At 41.5% G+C, this 20,970-nt stretch overlaps 1 protein-coding gene across 4 annotated transcripts in view; it reads right to left on the reverse strand.

The window, feature by feature from the left end:
- LOC118357392 (growth arrest-specific protein 7) overlaps positions 1-20,970 on the reverse strand; it is a 53,219-nt gene that overhangs the window by 29,832 nt on the left and 2,417 nt on the right. Inside the window, exons 1-2 of one of the 4 annotated variants that reach the window (XM_035734446.2) lie at positions 2,609-2,644; positions 624-741 (exon numbers count right to left, since the gene is read on the reverse strand). In XM_035734446.2, the coding sequence (XP_035590339.2) occupies positions 624-741; positions 2,609-2,629 (139 nt within the window). In that variant the 5' untranslated portion in view covers positions 2,630-2,644. Of the gene's footprint in view, positions 1-623; positions 742-823; positions 1,065-2,608; positions 2,645-20,970 lie in introns of those variants that run through there. The other 3 variants (XM_035734445.2, XM_035734447.2, XM_035734444.2) reach the window with 3 other exon arrangements.

Genomic DNA, 20,970 nt, shown 5'->3' on the forward strand with positions numbered 1-20,970 from the left:
TTGTTAAGGCACTGAATCGCTTTACTCCTAAGTGAGTGGTTTCATGAAAAAAATACAGTAGATCTACAGTCTACAACCTCCCAGTGCTGCGCTGCCAATCTTACTTCTCCTCAAAAATAAACTGAGAACCTGAACTTCATTTATCCACCCCCCCCTCTCTGTAGTTGCCATGACACCCACAGCAGGCATAATAACATCCCCCAGCAGGTCTTCCATTCCATTTCACACCATCATGTCAACACTTCACGTTTCCTCCCGAGTTCATTTAAGGTCAGTAAATCAATACGGTGCCAGTGCCTGTCCTATTCGAAACAGAGGAAAGCTCACAGTGTTGCTTTCTCAGTCTCTGTGTGTCTCTGTCCCTGTCTGTGTGTTTGAGTGGTGGCGCTGGGGATAGAGACAGACAGCTAATTGTGTGGACAGAAACAATGGTGTGAAGAGGAGAGATCTTCCCCAAGTCTTTAATGTGCCTCGACACCCAGCAGTACCAGTCAGACACCTCAGCAGTCAACTAGTGCTCGGAGGACATTGTTAAGTAGCGGTGACCTTCAACAGCTCTAGATTCATATGAATCAATTTATCTTAGGCAATACATGTATATCAGTCTCCACGTGTGTCCTTACCGTTGCTGGCTGTGTTGACATAGTAGTGCCGCCCTTGTGGTGACATGTAGCACTTCCAGTGTTGAGGGAGAGGCTCTCCGATGTCCTCAACAGGCAGTGAGGTCATAGACGCCGTTTTCTGTCAAAACAGTTAAATTAAAGACATATAAAATGAATAAATTGAACATAAGGGCTTTGAGCATTCACATGAGAGTGCTTACCTTATGTCTTTTGTTTCTAGCTCATTTCACAATTAGCAACCGTTACTGGATAGACTGCGGTATATTGCAATACAAAAAAAAAATACAAAAAAAAACTAGAGCCAGTCTGCTATTGGCCAGGCATGATAGAACTGATTGAACGTACCTGCGCACACAAACACACTATGCTGACTAACACAGGTGAGTGTGTAGCCAACTCTGGCCAGCTGCTATTGATTAACAACATGAAAACAACATCGTTAAGTACAAGGCCAAGGCCATTGTAACACATTATTGGGGGTGGTTGGGAAAACCCGGATGAAATTCCATAACAATTACTCTCTGTTATTGGAGCGGGTGCCAACTCGTCAAGCGTCTATAAGAGATTTGTTTTAGTGGGTGTAAGTAATAGTAATCCATAGACTGGAGTGATTCGGGACAGTTCTAAGTGCAGGTTAAGATCTTAGAACTATTGCATGACTGCATGTCTACAGCGGGACAAAGGGAGAGCTAGGCTTAAGACATCTTATTAGTTAATGAGAACCTTGGATTACTTTTAGGTGAGGGGAAATTTCACGGTACACTCAAAAACATGCTGGGATAAAAACAACCCAATTTGGGTTATTTGGTAACCCAAATAACCAACATGTTGGGTTATTTTGATTACCCAAACATGGGTTAATTTAACCATCAGTTGGGTTTTTAATTCACTTTCATGCTGGGTAGACCCAGCAGCTGGGTCTCCTTTAATGTAATCCACAGGTTAAAATGTCATTCCTGTTCATTATGTTAAATTGTACACTACACATTTAAATCATCTTGAAAATGTTTGCACATTCCGTATTTTAGTATAACATTAATATTTACGGTATTTGATTTGGAGGAGCAGTCGAGTTTGATAAGGATTCATCGGAATGGCTGATTAATTAGGGCCGATTTCAAGTTTTCATAACAATCGGAAATCGGTATTTTTGGGCCGATTTGATTCTTTTTTTACACCTTTATTTAATCTTTATTTAACTAGGCAAGTCAGTTAAGAACACATTCTTATTTTCAATGACGGCCTAGGAACAGTGGGTTAACTGCCTCGTTCAGGGGCAGAAAGACAGATTTTCACCTTGTCAGCTCGGGTGAGCCAATCTTGCAAATTTACAGTTAACTAGTCCAACGCAATAATGACCTACCTCTCTCTCGTTGAACTCCACAAGGAGACTGACTGCCTGTTACGCAAATGCTAGCTAGCATTAAGCTTATCTTATAAAAAACAATCAATCATAAATCACTAGTTAACTACACATGGTTGATGATATTACTAGATATTATCTAGCGTGTCCTGTGTTGTATGCTCAGTAAGATTATATGCAAGTATCTAAGTATCTGACTGAGCGGTGGTAGGCAGAAGCAGGCGCGTAAACATTCATTCAAACAGCACTTTCGTGAGTTTTGCCAGCAGCTCTTCGTTGTGCATCAAGCATTGCGCTGTTTATGACTTCAAACCTATCAACTCCGGAGAGTAACCGAAGTGAAATGGCTGGCTAGTTAGCGCGCGCTAATAGCGTTTCAAACTTCACTCGCTCTGAGCCTTGGGGTGGTTTCCCTTGCTCTGCAGGGGTAACGCTGCTTCGATGTGGTGGCTGTTGTCGTTGTGTTCCTGGTTCGAGCCCAGGGAGGAGCGAGGAGAGGGACGGAAGCTATACTGTTACACTGGCAATACTAAAGTGCCTATAAGAACATCCCATAGTCAAAGGCTAATGAAATACAAATGGTATAGAGGGAAATAGTCCTATAATAACTACAACTTCTTACCTGGGAATATTGAAGACTCATGTTCAAAGGAACCACCTGCTTTCTCATATGTTCTCATGGTCTGAGCAAGGAACTGAAACGTTAGATTTCTTACATAGCACATATTGCACTTATACGTTCTCCAACACTTTGTTTTCGCATTATTTAAACCAAATTGAACATGTTTCATTATCTACTTGAGGCTAAATTGATTTTATTGATGTATTAAGTTAAAATAAGTGGATTCAGTATTGTTGTAATTGTCATTATTACAAATACAATTATTAGTGTTTTTAATTGAAAGATCAGCCGATTAATCGGTATCGCATCGGTGTTGAAAAATCATAATCAGTCGACCTCTAGTACAAAGGACCAAATACAGCCTTTTAGCAAAGTGACTTTAACATTTTACCTTGTTAAATAATTTGTACACATTTTAAATGGCTTTTACAGAATTTGATGTTTTTTTACAAGGAAATAGTACTTTTATTTATGGTTGTTTATTGTTTAACATGTACTTTAACTAATTTAAATGTAATAACTCTTTTGTTTTTATGCCTTTTTTATGTGTACAAAATGATGTGCAAAAATACATGAGCTGTTTTAAAGGAAATGCAACAAAACTTTTCCAAAAGAAAAAATATTAATATTTACATATTGTAACAAAGTGGTAACTATCCAGACACAAACATGTCAGTGTTGAACCATAACATGTGATAACAGAACAGATTAACTGGAATTACATTTCCTCTCACAGACCGCTCTGGATCATTACACTGGATCATTACTCCTAGCTAGCTGCTAGCTAACTAGCTGCAAATGAGTGGCTACTGTTAGCTAACGCCTCTGTCGTGAAGCAAGCACCAGCTAGCCTCGAGCGAGGCCAATATACCAACTAATTCTAGGGCTACAATGACCTCATTCGCCAAACGGCCTGGACCCTTTATTGTCGACACGGAGCCCTGCCGATCCATCACAACTGGACTGCCGATGTGATCGCCCGATGTGATCTCAACAGGCTATTCTGTTACGATATCGCCACAGAACCATCTACTAGCTTTTTCTGAACGCTGTATGCCCTGCTCGCCCAGTATAGTAGTGAATACCGTACAGCACCCTGACTCACCTATTGCTACTCTTTTGACCCTATGATCACTCGGCTATACAGCTGATGCTGTTTCAATAACACGGTACCTCATTTTGTTAACATGTCAGCCCCGGCCTCTAACTCAGGTCCTGTATGTATCTAACTGACCCGCTCTGTCCTTTCTTCACCATTTACCCACTGTTGTCTTAGCTCTCCTAATCAACACCTGTGATTGATTTATGCCTCTCTCTAATGTCAATATGTCTTGTCTACTGCTGTCTTGGCTAGTTTTTATTGCTTTATATCACTGTAGAGCCCTCAGTCCTGCACAAATTGCCTTAGATAGCTCTTTCGTTACACCCCACACACAAACGGAGACCTCACCTATGTTAATTGATAACTCCAGAGACGGAACCTCTCTCATCACGCAACGTATAGGTTTACCACCACTGTACTCACATCCTATCATACCCTTGTCTGTACATTATGCCTTGAATCTATTCTACCACACCCAGAAATGTGCTCCTTTTATTCTTTGTCCCCAACGCACTAGACAACCAGTTCTTATAGCCTTTAGCCGTACCCTTATCCTACTCCTCCTCTGGTGATGTCGAGGTTAACCCAGGCCCTGTAGCCCCCAGCTCCACTCCTATTCCCCAGGCGCTATAATTTGTTGACTCCTGTAACTGTAAAAGCATTGGTTTCATGCATGTTAGCATCAGAAGCCTCCTCCCTAAGTTAGTTTAATTCACTGCTTTTGCACACTCCACTAACCCGGAGGTCCAAGCCGTGTCTGAATCCTGGCTTAGGAAGGCCACCAAAAATTCTGAAATTACTATCCTCAAATATAACATTTTCTGCCAAGATAGAACTGCCAAAGGGGGTGGAGTGGCAATCTACTGCAGAGACAGCCTGCAGAGTTCAGGTCTTGTGCCCAAAGAGTTCGATTTTTTATTTTTAAAAATCCACCTTTCCAGAAATAAAAGTCTCTCATTGTTGCCGCTTGTTACAGACCCCCCTCAGCCGCTAACTGCGCCCTGGACACCATATGTGAATTAATTGCCCCCCATTTATCTTCAGAGTTCAAACGGTTGGTGACCTAAACTGGGATATGCTTAACACCCCGGCCATCCTAGATTCTAAGCGAGATGCCCTCAATCTCACCCAAATTATTATGGAACCTACCAGGTACAACCCCATATCTGTAAACTAGGGTACCCTCATTAGATATCATCCTGACCAACCTGCCTGCATCCGTAATGTGTCCGTGGTCAAACGACCACCCCTCATCACAGTCAAACGCTCCCTAAAAACACTCCCTAAGCCTTTCTAATCAACCTGGCCCGGGTATCCTGGAAAGATATTGACCTCATTCCGTCAATAGAGGATGCCTGGTTATTCTTTAAAAGTGCTTTCCTCACCATCTTAAATAAGCATGCCACATTCAAAATATTTAGAACCAAGAACAGATATACAGTTGAAGTCAAAAGTTTACATACACCTTAGCCAAATACATTTAAACTTAGTTTTTCACAATTATTGACATTTAATCCTAGTAAAAATCCTCCGTCTTAGGTCAGTTAGGATCACCACTTTATTTTAAGAATGTGAAATGTCAGAATAATAGTAGAGATAATTAGTTATTTCAGCTTTTTTTATTTCATCACATTCCCAGTGGGTCAGAAGTTTACATACACTCAATTAGTATTTGCTAGCATTGCCTTTCAAATATTTAACTTGGGTCAAACGTTTTGGGTAGCCTTCCACAAGCTTCCACAATAAGTTGGGTGAATTTTGGCCCATTCCTCCTGGAGGCCTCCTTGCTCACACACACTTTTTCAGTTCTGCCCACAAATGTTCTATAAGATTAAGGTCAGGGCTTTGTGATGGCCACTCGAATACCTTGACTTTGTTGTCCTTAAGCCATTTTGACGCAACTTTGCTTGGGGTCATTGTCCATTTGGAAGACTCATGTGTAACCAAGCTTTAACCTCCTGACTGAGGTCTTGAGATGTTGCTTCAATATATCCACAGAATTTTCTTTCCTCATGATGCCATCTATTTTGTCAAGTGCACCAGGCCCTCCTGCAGCAAAGCACCCCTACTACATAATACTGCCACCTCCGTGCTTCACTATTGGGATGTTGTTCTTCGGTTTGCAAGACTCCCCCCTTTTCCTCCAAACATAATGATGGTCATTATGGCCAAACAGTTATATTTTTGTTTGATCAGACGAGATGACATTTCTCCAAAAAGTACGATCTTTGTCCCCATGTGCAGTTGCAAACCGTAGTCTGGTTTTATGGCGGTTTTGGGTCAGTGGCTTCTTCCTTGCTGAGCGGCCTTTCAGGTTGTCGATATAGGACTCATTTTACTGTGGATAAAGATACTTTTGTACCTGTTTCCTCAAGCATCTACATAAGGTCCTTTGCTGTTGTTCTGGGATTGATTTGCACTTTTCGCACCAAAGTATGTTCATCTCTAGGAGACAGAACGCATCTCCTTCCTGAGCTGTATGACAGCTGCGTGGTTCCATGGTGTTTATACTTGCGTACTATTGTTTGTACAGATGAACGTGGTACCTTCAGGCGTTTGGAAATTGCTCCCAAGGATGAACCAGACGTGTGGAGGTCTACAATTTTTTTTCTGAGGACTTGGCTGATTTATTTTGATTTTCCCATGATGTCAAGCAAAGAGGCACTGAGTTTGAAGGTAGGTAATTTTCCAAGCTGTTTAAAGGCACAGTCAACTTGATGTATGTAAACTTCTGACCCACTGGAATTGTGATACAGCGAATTATAAGTGAAATAATCTGTCTGTAAACAATTGTTGGAAAAATTACATGTCATGCACAAAGTAGATGTCCTAACCAACTTGCCAAAACTATAGTTTGTTAACAAGAAATTTGTGGAGGTGTGGAAAAAACAAGTTTCAATGACTCCAACTTCAACTGTAGCCTTTGGTTCACTCCAGACCTGACTGCCCTTGACCAGCACAAAAACATCCTGTGGCGTACTGCATTAGCATCGAATAGCCCCCGCGATATGCAACTTTTCAGGGAAGTTAGGAACCAATGTACAAATGCAGTTAGGAAAGCAAAGGCTAACTTTTTCAAACAGAAATTTGCATCCTGTAGCACAAACTCCCAAAAATGAAAATAGGAGCACCTCCTCCCAGCTGCCCACTGAACTGAGGCTAGGAAACTGTCACCACCGATAAATCCACGATTATCGAGCATTTCAAGAAGCATTTCTCTACGGCTGGCCTTGTTTTCCACCTGGCTGCCTCTACCCCTGTCAAAAGCTTTGCGCCCCCAACAGCAACTTGCCCAAGTCTCTCCAATTCCTACTTCACCCAAATCCAGATAGCGGATGTTCTGAAAAAGTTGCAAAATCTGGACCCCTACAAATCAGCTGGGCTAGACAATCTGGACCCTCTCTTTCTAAAATGATCCGCCGCAATTGTTGCAACCCCTATTACTAGCCTGTTCAACCTCTTTCGTATCATCTGAGATCCCCAAAGATTGGAAAGCTGCCACGGTCATTCCCCTCTTCAAAGGGGAAGAAACTCTAGACCCAAACTGTTAGAGACCTATATCTATCCTACCCTGCCTTTCCAAGGTCTTCGAAAGCCAAGTTAACAAACAGATCACCAACCATTTCGAAACCCACCGAACCTTCTCCGCTATGCAATCTGGTTTCTGAGCTGGTCATGGGTGCACCTCAGCACACTCAAGGTCCCAAATGATATCAAAATCGCCATCGACAAAAGACAATACTGTGCAGCCGAATTCGACCTGGCCAAGGCTTTCGACTCGGTCAATCACCGCATTCTTATTGGCAGACTCAACAGCCTTGGTTCGTCAAATGACTGCCTCGCCTGGTTCACCAACTACCTCTCAGAGAGTTCAGTGTGTCAAATCGGACAGCCTGTTGTCCGGACCTCTGGCAGTCTCTACGGGGGTGCCACAGGGTTCAATTCTCGGGCTGACTCTTTTCTCTGTGTACATCAGTGATGCCGCTCTTGCGGATGGTGATTCTCTGATCCACCTCTACTTAGATGACAAAATGATGTATGCTTCTGGCCCTTCTTTGGACACTGTGTTTAACTAACCTCCAGACAAGCTTCAATGACATACAACTCTTTCCGTGGCCTCCAACTACTCTTTAGTGCAAGTAAAACTAAATGCATGCTCTTCAACAGATCGCTGCCCGCACCTGCTAGCATCACTACTCTGGCCGGTTCTGACTTAGAATATGTGGACAACTACAAACACCTAGGTGTCTGGTTAGACTGTAAACTCTCCTTTCAGACTCATATTAAGCATCTCCAATCCAAAATTAAATCTAGAATCAGCTTCCTACTTCGCAACAAAGCATCCTTCACTCATGCTGCCAAACATACCCTCCTAAAACTGACTATCCTACCGATCCTTGACTTCGGCGATGTCATTTACAAAATAGCCTTCACCACTCTACTCAGCAAATTGGATGCAGTCTATCACAGTGCCATCCGTTGTCACCAAAGCCCCATATACTACCCACCACTGCGACCTGTATGCTCTCATTGGCTGGCCCTCGCTTCATATTCGTCGCTAAATCTACTGGCTCCAGGTCATCTATAAGTCGTTGCTAGGTAAAGCCCTGCCTTATCTTAGCTCACTGGTCACCATAGCAGCACCCACCCGCAGCATGCGCTCCAGCAGGTATATTTCACTGGTCATCCCCAAAGTCTATTCCTCCTTTGACCGCCTTCCTTCCAGTTCTCTGCAGCCATTGACTGAATTGCAAAAATCCCTGAAGCTGGAGACTCATGTCTCCCTCACTAACTTTAAGCATCAACTATCAGAGCAGCTTACAGATCATTGCACATGTACACAGCCCATCTGTAAATAGCCCATCCAACTACCCCATCATCATATTGTTATTTATATTTTTTAGCTCCTTTGCACCCCAGTGTCTCTACTTGCACATCTATCACTCCAGTGTTTATTTGCAAAATTGTAATTATTTCTCCACTATGGCCTATTTATTGCCTTACCCCTCTAATCTTACTTCATTTGCACGCACTGTATATAGACTTTTCTATTGGGTTATTGACTGTTTGTTTATTCCATGTGTAACTGTGTCACACTGCTTTGCTTTATCTTGGCCAGGTCACAGTTGTAAATGAGAACTTGTTCAACTGGCTTACCTGGTTAAATAAAGATGAAATAAATAAAAAAAAATGTACATTTCATGTAATGGACATTCTCAAAATATTCCAAATTGGTGAAGTGAAAAAAATAACTTGGAAAAGTGGTGAATACATATGTAACCAATTACCTTCAGAAGTCACATTATTAGTTAGATTGCACACAGGTGGACTTAATTTAAGTGTCACATGTTCTCAGTATATATACACACACACCTGTTCTGAAAGGCCCCAGAGTCTGCAACACCAAGCAAGGGGCACCACCAAGCAAGCGGCAACACGAAGACCAAGGAGCTCTCCAAACAGGTCAGGGACAAAGTTGTAGAGAAGTACAGATCAGGGTTGGGTTATATAAAAATATCAGAAACTTTGAACATCCCACGGAGCACCATTAAATCTATTATTAAAATATGACAAGAATATGGCACCACAACAAACCTGCCAAGAGAGGGCCGCCCATCAAAACTCATGGACCAGACAAGGGGTGCATTAATCAGAGAAGCAACAAAGAGACCAACGACAACCCTTAAGGAGCTGCAAAGCTCCACAGAGGTGATTGGAGTATCTGTCCATAGAACCACTTTAAGCCATAAACTCCACAGAACTGGGGTTATTGACTGTATGTTTTGTTAATTCCATTTGTAACTCTGTGTTGTTGTATGTGTCGAATTGCTACGCTTTATCTTGGCCAGGTCGCAATTGCAAATGAGAACTTGTTCTCAACTAACTTACCTGGTTAAATAAAGGTGAAATAAAATAAAATGGCCAGAAAAAAGCCATTGTTTAAAGACGAAAATAAGCAAATATGTTTGGTGTTTGCCAAAAGGCATGTGAGAGACTGCCCAAACATATGGAATAAGGTACTCTGGTCAGATGAGACTACAAATTGAGCTTTTTGGCCATCAAGGAAAACGCTATGTTTGGCGCAAACTCAACACCTCATCACCCCAAGTCACCATCCCCACAGTGAAGCATGGTGGCAGCATCATGCTGTGGGGATGTTTTTCCATCGCCATGGACTGGGAGACTGATCAGAATTGAAGGACTGATGGATGGTGCTAAATACAGGGAAATCCGTTTCACCTTCCAGTCTTGCAGCAACACTTGAGAGGTGTAAGGGAAACATTTAAAATGTCTTGAAAAGGCTGGGACAATCCAATTGAGAATTCAAAGATTGCCTTCCAGCTGGAGGACAATGACCCTAAGCTTGCAGCTGTAATTGCTGCAAAAGTTGTTTCTGCTATTGACTTTGAGGGGGTGAATAGTTCACTTATTTCTTGCCAAGAAAAATTATTTTGCTCTTCAAAGTGGTGGCATGTTGTGTAAATCAAATGATACACACCCTCAAAAATCATTTGCAAAGGGGGGTGAATACTTTCGGCCACTGTCAGCTTTTGCCCGCCAGCTGAACTGAGGCACGCTTACGTCATCATCATTTTCACAGTATTATTCCAGCCTCATAGTGTGGAAATATATACAGTGACTTCAGAAAGTATTCACATCCCTTGACTGTTTCCACATTTTGTTGTGTTGCAGCCTAAATGCAAAATTTATTAAATACCATTGTTTTTTTTGGTCACTGGCCTACACACAATACCCCATTATTGTCATGGCATGCCTAAATAAGTTCAAGAGTAAAAATGTACTTAACAAGTCACATAAGTTGCATGGACTCACTGTGTGCAATAGTAGTGTTTAACATGATTTTTGAATGACTACCTCATCTCTGTACCCTACACAGACAGATAATTGTAAGGTCCCTCAGCCGAGCAGTGAATTTCAAACACAGATTCCACCACAATGACCAGGGAGGTTTTCCAGTGCCTCAAAAATAAAGGCACCTATTGGTAGATGGGTAAAGAAAGTAGACATTGAATATCATTTTCAGCATGATGAAGTTATTAATTACATTTTGGATGGTGTATCAATATATCCAGTTACTACAATTCTATTGCCAGAGAAGAAGGAAACCACTAAGTGATTTCACAATGAGGCAATGTCACAATGCTGACTTTAAAATAGTAACAGGGTTTAATAGCTGTGATAGGAGAAAACTGATGATGTATCAACAACATTGTAGTTAACTCCACAATACTAACTTAAATGACAGAGTGAAAGGAAGGAAGCCTGTACAGAATTTTAACAAATATTACAAAACATGCAAAGCAATTCTTTTTTTTGCCCTGAATACAAAGTGTTATGTTTGTGGCAAATCCAATACAACACATTACTGAGTACCACTCCATATTTTAAAGCAAAGTGGTGGCTGCATCATGTTATGGGTATGCTAGTATTTGTTTAGGACTGGGGAGTTTTTCAGGATGAAAAAAAAACGTATTGTAGCTAAGCACAGGCAGTTCAAGCACAGAGTTACAGTTGACTTAAATCTACTTGAGAATCTATGACAGGACCTGAAAATTATTTTCTAGCAATGATCAACAAAACAATGACAGAACTTTAAGAATTTTTAAAATAAGAAAAACTCTTTTTTTTTTTAACAAATGGGCAAATGGTGCTCAATCCAGGTGTGGAAAGCTCTTAAAGACTTACCCAGAAAGACTCACAGCTGAAATCGCTGCCAAAGGTGCTTCTACAAAGTATTGACTCAGGGGTGTGAATACATACTAGAGGTCGAAAGATTATGATTTTTCAACGCCGATACCGATTATTGGGGGACCAAAAAAAAAAACGATACCGATTAATTGGCTTTTAAAAAAAATTATGACAATTACAACAATACAGAATTAACACTTATTTTAAATTAATATAAAACATCAATAAAATTAATTTAGCCTCAAATAAATAATGAAACATGTTCAATTTGGTTTAAATAATGCAAAAACAAAATGTTGGAGAAGAAAGTAATATATGCCATGTAAAAAAGCTAACATTTAAGTTCCTTGCTCAGAACATGAGAACATATGAAAGTTGGTGGTCCCTTTTAACATGAGACTTCAATATTCCAAGGTAAGAGGTTTTAGGTTGTAGTTAATATAGTATTTATAGGACTATTTCTCTCTATACCATTTGTATTTCATATACCTTTGACTATTGGATGTTCTTATAGGCACTATAGTATTGCCAGTGTAACAGTATAGCTTCCGTCCCCCTCCTTGACCCTACCCGGGCTCTAACCAGGAACACATCGACAACAGCCACACTCGAAGCATCGTTATCCATCGCTCCACAAAAGCCGCGGCACTTGCAGCGCAAGGGGAATAACTAATCCAAATCTAAACGCGAGTGACGTTTGAAACAGTATTAGCGCACACCCAGCTAACTAGCTAGCCATTTCACATTGGTTACACCAGCCATTAGGCTGATAGGCTTGAAGTCATAAACAGCGCTGTGCTTGCGAAGAGCTGCTGGCGAAACGCCCGAAAGTGCTGTTTGAAGGAATGATTACGGGCCTGCTGCTGCTCAGTCAGACTGCTCTATCAAATCAGACTTAATTATAACATAATAACACAGAAATACGAGCCTTTGGTCATTAATATGATCGAATCCGGAAACTATCATTTCGAAAACAAAACCTTTATTATTTCAGTGGAATACAGAATCGTTCGGTATTTTATCTAACGGGTGGCATCGGAAATCGGCGCCAAAAAAAAAACTGATTTCCGATTGTTATGAAAACTTGAAAATCGGCCATTCCGATTAATCAGTCGACCTCTAATACATACAGTACCAGTCAGTAGTTTGGACACACCTACTCATTCCAGGGTTTCTTTAAATTTACTATTTTCTACACTGTAGAAGAATAATGAAGATATCAAAACTATGAAATAACATATGGATTTTTATTTTTATATTTGAGATCCTTCAAAGTAGCCACCCTTCGCCTTGATGACAGCTTTGCACAATCTTGGCATTCTCTCACCAAGCTTTATGAGGTGGTCACCTGGAATGCTTTTCAATTAACAGGTGTGCCTTGTTAAAAGTTAATTTGTCGAATGTCTTTCCTTCTTCATGTGTTTGAGCCAATCAGTTGTGTTGTGACAAGGTAGACACAGAAGATAGCCCTATTTGGTAAAAGACCAAGTTCATATTATGGCACGAACAGCTCAAATAAGCAAAGAGAAACGACAGTCCATCATTACTTTAAGACATGTAGGTTAGTTCATTTCGAACATTTCAAGAACTTTTGGTGGGATAGGGAATAATTTTGCACGGCCAATTTTTCAGTTTTTGATTTATTAAAAAAAGTTTGAAATATCCAATAAATGTCGTTCCACTTCATGATTGTGTCCCACTTGTTGTTGATTCTTCACAAAAAAATACAGTTTTATATCTTTATGTTTGAAGCCTGAAATGTGGCAAAAGGTTGCAAAGTTCAAGGGGGCCGAATACTTTCGCAAGGCACTGTATATACACTTTTTTGGTTACTACATGATTCTATATGTGTTATGTCATAGTTTTGATGTCTTTACTATTATTATACAATGTAGAAAATTGTAAAAATATAGAAAAATCCTTGAATGAATACTTTCTTAAAATCACTGTTTAAAAACATAGGAAACTCACATTTTTGACTGTTCTGTGCCTTTAAAGTGAAAAAGATAGTGAAACTATCAACGTGGAATTGCCCTGAAGTATTCCAACATCATATAAGCTCATTCACAGACGTCCCACTACGGTTATTCTTAATGACCTTTAAATACATCTAATCCCTTTCTTCAGCTCATCATCAAGATCATGCTTTGCTTAGTCTGGTTTGTTGGTTGGTGGTGGGCTGGAGCAAAAGCCTCCACACCCCTCCTGACCACTAAACTACAGTCTAGTAACAAGCAATGCAAGCAGCTTGAGTCATACATATTTGACTAGTCATAATTCCACCAACTTGGAATGCTGGAAAAGTGCTATGGCACATATTTTCAGCGCTAACATGCACACATGCATCATCATTACAAATCAGACACAACCTGTACACAATTGTTTCTGATTTAATAGTGAACTAGTCATTTTTATCTTAGAAAGGAATATGAGTCAGCATTCTAGAATGCTAAAATGATCCGGGAGAAACAGGGTCTGACATTAATGAATGTCTTCAACGATGACATCACCAACTTGCAGAAGTCATTTCTATAATTCAAGGCAGAAACTGGCCCTCGAGACAGAGTGTTCCTTTTCTGTCCCTCTCAGAATTAACCCATTCCATTCAACACTTTCCAGGAAAAGAGAAGAGGATGAGAGAAGAGGTTTGCTGCTGGTCCCACACGGATGGAGAGTATGAAGCAACGTCAACCCTGGGTGACTTATGACTCCCATGTAATTACACAGAACATGACAGCATTGCACTTCCTTTGATGGTCACTGTGTTATATATGTCCACATCCGCCCTTCGGAAATGTATTTACTTAACTAACCTTGGATAGTCATTTATTAAGAAATGGAGGCGTAATAATATTTTGAAACAGAAAAAGAAAAAACAATTAGATGTATGTATGAGTGTAAGTGAGCATGCTGTCCTGATGGGGGTAGTGGTCAGAATGTCATAAAAGAGCAACCAAGAGGCATGAACAAAGGAGGAGTAAACCAAAAGCACCATTTTCAGTGTCTAGTGTTTCTAAACCCAAACAACAAGGGTCCAATCACCATTTCATGTGAGGAGAAAACAAACAAATAAAAGAGAGGTACTATAAGGGATCATAGTGAGTGAAAGTGACCATCACCGAAAGCTCATTTCCTGTAGAAACCCGAGACACCAACTGAGTGTCTGTTCACTTCCTCTTAGTCTGCCTTCTTGTCTGCTTCCATACGTCTGAAACACACACACAGTCTACTGACATGGTGAAACCCCACATTAGCTGGGGAATGTGTAACACAGTGTTGGGTCACGTCTTGGTCTTATCAGTAAGGTGACACAAGCGTTTTTCTCCTGCTCTGCAGATAACACTGAGGAAGACAGATGGGAGTGGGCTGTACTCAGTCAGGACACCGATTTCAAGAAAAGAGGACATCATTGGTTCACCCCATTGACGTGGTCTGTTTTCTAGACGGCAATATCTCATTGGCTGTCTTTGAACACAGTCACTGAGTGAATTTGTCTGTCAGTCAGTAAATCACCGTTCAAAGAGTATATGGGCTCTGTGAACTGGGCTCAACCTTTTAATAATGACCCCGCTTCACAACATTGGGAGAGGTCGCATCTTGAATTAACTTTCATATGAGCCATGCATTGATATCAATGGGGAGTTAGAATTTAGGCCACAATTAGGCACAGTGAGTGAGGGAATGAGCACCTATGTGTGCTGGGAACTAGGAACTTTGACAGCACATGAAGCCAGCTTGTCCCGGCATATGCAACATTAAATAATGCACCATGCCAGATGGTTAACCTCGACAACCCCAGACTGCCTGTGGCTCTGCATTCACAGGATGCCAGAACAGCCCCTGGCTAAGAACATATGGTTTCAGCTATGGTTGTCTGGAGAGCAACAACAATCATGGTCGTCACTGTGAATGGCTGGCTGTCGGTGTTCTGTAGAACCACAACAATCATGGTCGTCACTGTGAATGGCTGGCTGTCGGTGTTCTGTAGAACCACAACAATCATGGCCTCCATCATGTTGTTTCGAATACAGCATCTATTCCATTCTAATTTTTATTTTGACACAGCGCTATTCCATAAACCTAGTAAAGTCCCCCAAGTCATAAAGAGAGTTACCGTAAGCTCAAGCTGAGGATCACTTCAACCCAAGCCAATGCCATTGATTCATTTTTGCTAAAATAACCAAATCAAGGTACCCGACCTTAGTTAACGATGACTAGTCCCAGTAGGGCTACGAGTACAAACAAACATGCTTATTATAAGAGCAGAGTGGTCCATGGTATGTATGGCATGACAGACACATCCCTGTGATGGTTTTACAGCCACGTTTCCCACACCCAAAAACACAAACAGCATCTCTTACTATGGAAAAACTAAATAGCTCATAGCTTTCCATTTCAGTGCCACTGGCTCCCCGCCTGGAAAACCAGGAATCATTTGTCAAATTCCCGTCGGAAAAATGGCTGTAAATACCCTGGGCCTGTGGAGGAGGTCAGTGAGAGTATGAAGCGGCATTAAACTATGCCGTTACCCTTTCACCTGAGTTGTAATAGGCTAGCTAAGACCCCAGGAAGAGAGAGAAAGTGCTATATTGAGAACAAACATTAAAAGGATTGTTCACTCCACAGTCAAAGTTTTAAGTTTGCTGAAAGCGGTTGAGCTTCCAACAGGGAATATGAGCTCTTGGATCCATCCAATTCAATTATACATTTAGGATGGACACAGAGACATTTGATATAAAGCTCTTAAAGTTTTGTATAAATAAATATCTCGACTGAACCTCTGCGTAAAATAAATCACTATTTGTTAACCATGATTTTGTTAAAGTAATGTCAAGAAGAGAGAACTGGGTTATGGAAGTACAGAAGTACTAAGGCTAATACCCCCAGCCTCACCAGTAATAGTGTAAACATTACATTGGGTTTCAGACCACCCTATAGCAATTATTTTTTATATCATGTCAATGTCTTCAAGACAAATTAATCTAATTTAAAGATGTAAAACCACTGGCTTGATCAATTGAAATGATTCTAATATTGAAGTTGAAAAAAAAAAGTATTCAAAAATGAAATTGCAGCAAGTCATTTAAATCTCATTTAGAACAAGACCAACAAGAGTGGGCTTCTGTCTTAGAATTAGATTCATGAGTTTCTCTTCAACTTCCATCTGGGTTTTGACATCAGTTTATTCGTGTTTGACAACATAAGTAGGTGATTCACTGAGTAGATACTGAACGGTCAGCAGGTTTGTGAAATGGAGGTCTCCCACTCATGGTTTGAGAGGAGAAATGTGCAGCCTCTGTATTAGTGGCCTCCCAGAGTTTCAACAGAGGATTACCAGTCAGGTCCCTGTCCAAAGCTTAGCTGCCCTTACTCATGCCTGAATTACTCAGACTCCTGACATGCGGTGGTGTGAGCTCAGTGTGTGTGTGTGCGCGCCACAGGAGGTTGGTGGCACCTTAACTGGGGAGGACGGGCTCATGGTAATGGCTGGAGCGGAATGGTATCAAATATGTCAAACACATGGTTTCCTGGTGTTTGATGCCATTCCACTCGGACCGTTCCAGCCATTACCATGAGCCGTCCTCCCCTCAGCAGCCTCCACTGTGTGTGTGTGTGTGTGTCTGTTGTTCAGCCTGTCCTCCAGTGACCTCTAGTCAAACATCTGGATGTAGGAAGATGGGGGTATGAGGGTCAGGGTCTGTATGTGAAACCACCGGTTCGGTTCTAGTTGAGCCAGGGATGGCAGTGTCCTGTACACGACCAGGTATAGCACAACACGCCAGAACAGAGGTGGAACAGTATCATAAACCAAGGACAACGGGCCATTACAGAGAACATAAAGTTCCCAGTACACCAGGGCCAACCAACTGTAACAGTTCTTTCAACTGTGGTTTAAATAAGTATATGTTGTTCACTATACACAAACATTGAGGTCGCAAACAATGCTGGTGATGATTCTTGAGAATGAGAAATGTTTGGAGTTTTCCAATACTGCCAAATGTTGTACATCCTCAAAGCATCTGAAGTAGCCTTTGGCTGTACAGAGATATGATGTGACCACAAGCCACAAACCCAACAATGTGCATATATTTACATGCCAGCATATAGCCAAACAGGGGCTGGCACACACACACACACACACACACACACACACACGGTACCTCCTAGTCATGAGGGATGGCAAAAATAGTAGCAAGGTACACACAGTCTCTATTTACTTTGCCTCTCCATCCCTCCCTCCCTCCCTCTCACTCTCTTCCACTGTGATCTCTGTATCCCACCCTATCCTGTCCAGTCAGCAGATGCCGTGTCAGAGGAACAGAGGTGTGACTGATGGTGGAAGTGTCTGTTTCCTATTATTCACTCATAAATACCTTTACTGTACTCTTATCAACACCATCATATTTATATACCCGGAGTCACTTGCCTTCATTAGGTCACCACCAATAATTACAATGATGAAGGACTGGTGAATGTTGATGTGTACTTTCAGACCATGCAAAAGCTATACTAAAAGCCAATACGAAATATGGATCGGGGGACATTTCCCCCTCAAAATGTAGATAAAAGGCTCTGGTACACACACATGGTTATGACTCAGCAAATATGAGCTCTTCACAATCTATCGTCATCCATTTAACAATGGCTCCCAATGGAGAGTGGAGCAGCCAGCTAACGGCTGTTGCCCAAGACTTCTGAGGCTGCGAAGGAGAAGAGGAGAGTTCTCAACCCTGTGAGATCACTCAGCCAGTGGCTGGCGGCTAGGGGGCCCTGGCCTCTCTCTCGGGGGGTGTGAGGAATACAGTCAGAGAGAAACATCTCACACACACACAGTCATTACTACCGTAAGACTATGTCTAGCAGATGCAAGTGTACAGTGGAAAGACTAACAGTGAAATGAGAGAGGGAGGGGAGATGGAGAGCGAGAGAGAGAGCTCTGCTTTGGGCTGTAGAGTATGGGGGCAGTAGCAGACGTCTTTATTTGGAAGAGGTTGTTTTGGTTTAGGGCTATTGTGAGAGCCTGAAGCCACATTCCCAGATGCGCGCACACACACACACACACACACACACAGAAACTAGACACACATTCAGTCACAATGAGAGAGAAACACAGGCTGAGACATAAGGATGCAGACAATAGCAGACAGTGTGTGGTGAGTGCTAGGGTGCTCCCTACGTGCAACAAAGCCTGTTTTGTGCTTCCTCTGCCCATACCAGTTTATGTGGATTGCACAAGACCTGTACCATGCCTTGTAAGTCTCTCTATCCCCTCCTCAGGTCTCCTTCTCTAGCCTTACAAATTTAACTGATAACATTGTAGAAGTGACGTGAGACAATTGACAATGACTCTACTGACTGCTAAGGTCATGCTGTACAGTGGAAGATCATATCTTGTATTCACTAATTTGACAAAGCAAACAAAGAAATACAGACACTTAATCGTTCTACTTGAATAGTATCCCAGGTAGGAGATATCAAACTGCAAACCTATAGAGATATCAAACATAGAACCAAGAAAGTAATTTCCTTTATAAAACAAGGAAAACCCTCATCTGCAGCTACCGTGTACAGTGGAGTAAACAAACAGTCTGGTTGCTATTCAAAGTAGTCAGAGTAACTACGGTATGATACTGGATAAATACAGATTATATACTTTCCACTAAAGTGTTTGCCACAGGTATAACGTCAGCACTGGGAGTGGTGGTTGGAGAGTTTTCCCCATGTTCCAGGCAGGGAAACACCTGGCAGTGTGGTGTGTATGGGGGGCAGTAGGTCTCAGCAGCTCCCTGACCCTCACATTCCTCTACAGGGGAATTATGCCAGCCTAAATGACCATCTACCTATCCCCTGTGTGCGGAGCCCAGAGTCCTAACACTACACTAGACCAGTTACAACCACAGATACAGTTTTATAACACAGCTGACTAACCCACTGAGGGAAGGCTTTAAAGGCAGTAATGAGAGAGGGTTTTACTTAACTAGGCAAGTCAGTTAAGAACAAATTCTTATTTACAATGACGGCCTAGGAACAGTGGATTAACTGCCTTGTCCAGAACAACAGATTTTTGTTCCCCCCTTAGGCCCATCTGCAGAGTTAGGGTTACACATCCATCCACTACCCACATTAATATTTCAGGAGTAACGGGGGCGTCCTGATTACTTATGGGAGTGGTGCCCCAGTAATGCTGACCCTGCCCAGCTGTCATCTAGACTAGAACTGTGGTCTCCATGCCCACACAGCACAGAATATAGCAGGCCTCATTGCCTCACCATGCCAGCTCCCTCAGTCATGCCAGTGCTGATAATCACACTAGACTGTCTTTGGGTTGGAGATTAGAGCAAGAGTGTTTGTGAGAGTGGGCCACTAAGGAGAGATGAATGCAGGATGCCATTCCATAGCAACTATTGGAATAATCATATAACAATAACATAGCATGGACACCACCAAATCACAGTAAGTTACACTATAACCTATAGTCTAATCTGTTTTGATTGGAACAGAGGCTAGCTAAAATACAGAAGTATAGGAAATGAGCAAAAAAATAATAATTCTGGTAATAGTTGTTCATTGCCAACTCACCAACATGGTAAACGGCTGTATATGTAGCTAACTATTATACACCAAAATGTTAATTTTTCATTCACTCATTCTTCAAACCAATCAAATTCTTGTTCCCCAGAGAGCCATTTCCATTGGGTGAAATCTGTCATCAATGGTGTGTCTAATTGGTCCATTCATCTAGATTCTACAGCTTTCATTTCCTTTGTCCTTTTTTCCCCTCATCTCTACCTCATCAAGCTCCACCTCAATTAGTTTGGCACTAATCGGCAATCACTTGACTTGATGACTCAATGGCATGATCCATGATTCACCGTGCCCTGTTCCACTTCTGTTCATCAGTTAGGTTGTCATGGCCACCAGAGTTATACCGGTACAGTTGAAAGTCAGAAGTTTACATAAACTTAGGTTGGAGCCATTAAAACTTGTTTTTCAACCACTCCAAAAATATCTTGTTAACAAACTATAGTTTTGGCAAGTCGGTTAGGACATCTACTTTCTGCATGACACAAGTCATTTTTCCAACAATTGTTTACAGACAGATTATTTCACTTATAATTCATTGTATCACAATTCCAGTGGGTCAGAAGTTTACATACACTAAGTTGACTGTGCCTTTAAACAGCTTGGAAAATTCCAGAAAAGCATGTCATGGCTTTAGAAGCTTCTGATAGGCTAATTAACATCATTAACATCTAATTAACTGTATATAAAACCATATAGAAAAAGGGTTGACTCATACTGATGTAGAAAAATACAAATTTCAGCACTTTACTGATGTTAGGGGTGGAACCCCTCTTTAACCACCCTGTCCTAAACATCTCATAACATCATAAATGACATTACCTCTTTCTCTTGGTCAATCAGTGAGCTTGGAAAATACACAAGAGAAGTACAGGAAACAGCTCCTCAAATCAAACGCAGCTGTCATCCCTCACCCAGGGATCACTGCTATAGTAACAGGAAATGTATAGCTTATTATAACCATCCC

This window comes from Oncorhynchus keta, chromosome 24, assembly GCF_023373465.1.
Source record: "Oncorhynchus keta strain PuntledgeMale-10-30-2019 chromosome 24, Oket_V2, whole genome shotgun sequence".
Lineage (NCBI taxonomy): Eukaryota > Metazoa > Chordata > Actinopteri > Salmoniformes > Salmonidae > Oncorhynchus > Oncorhynchus keta.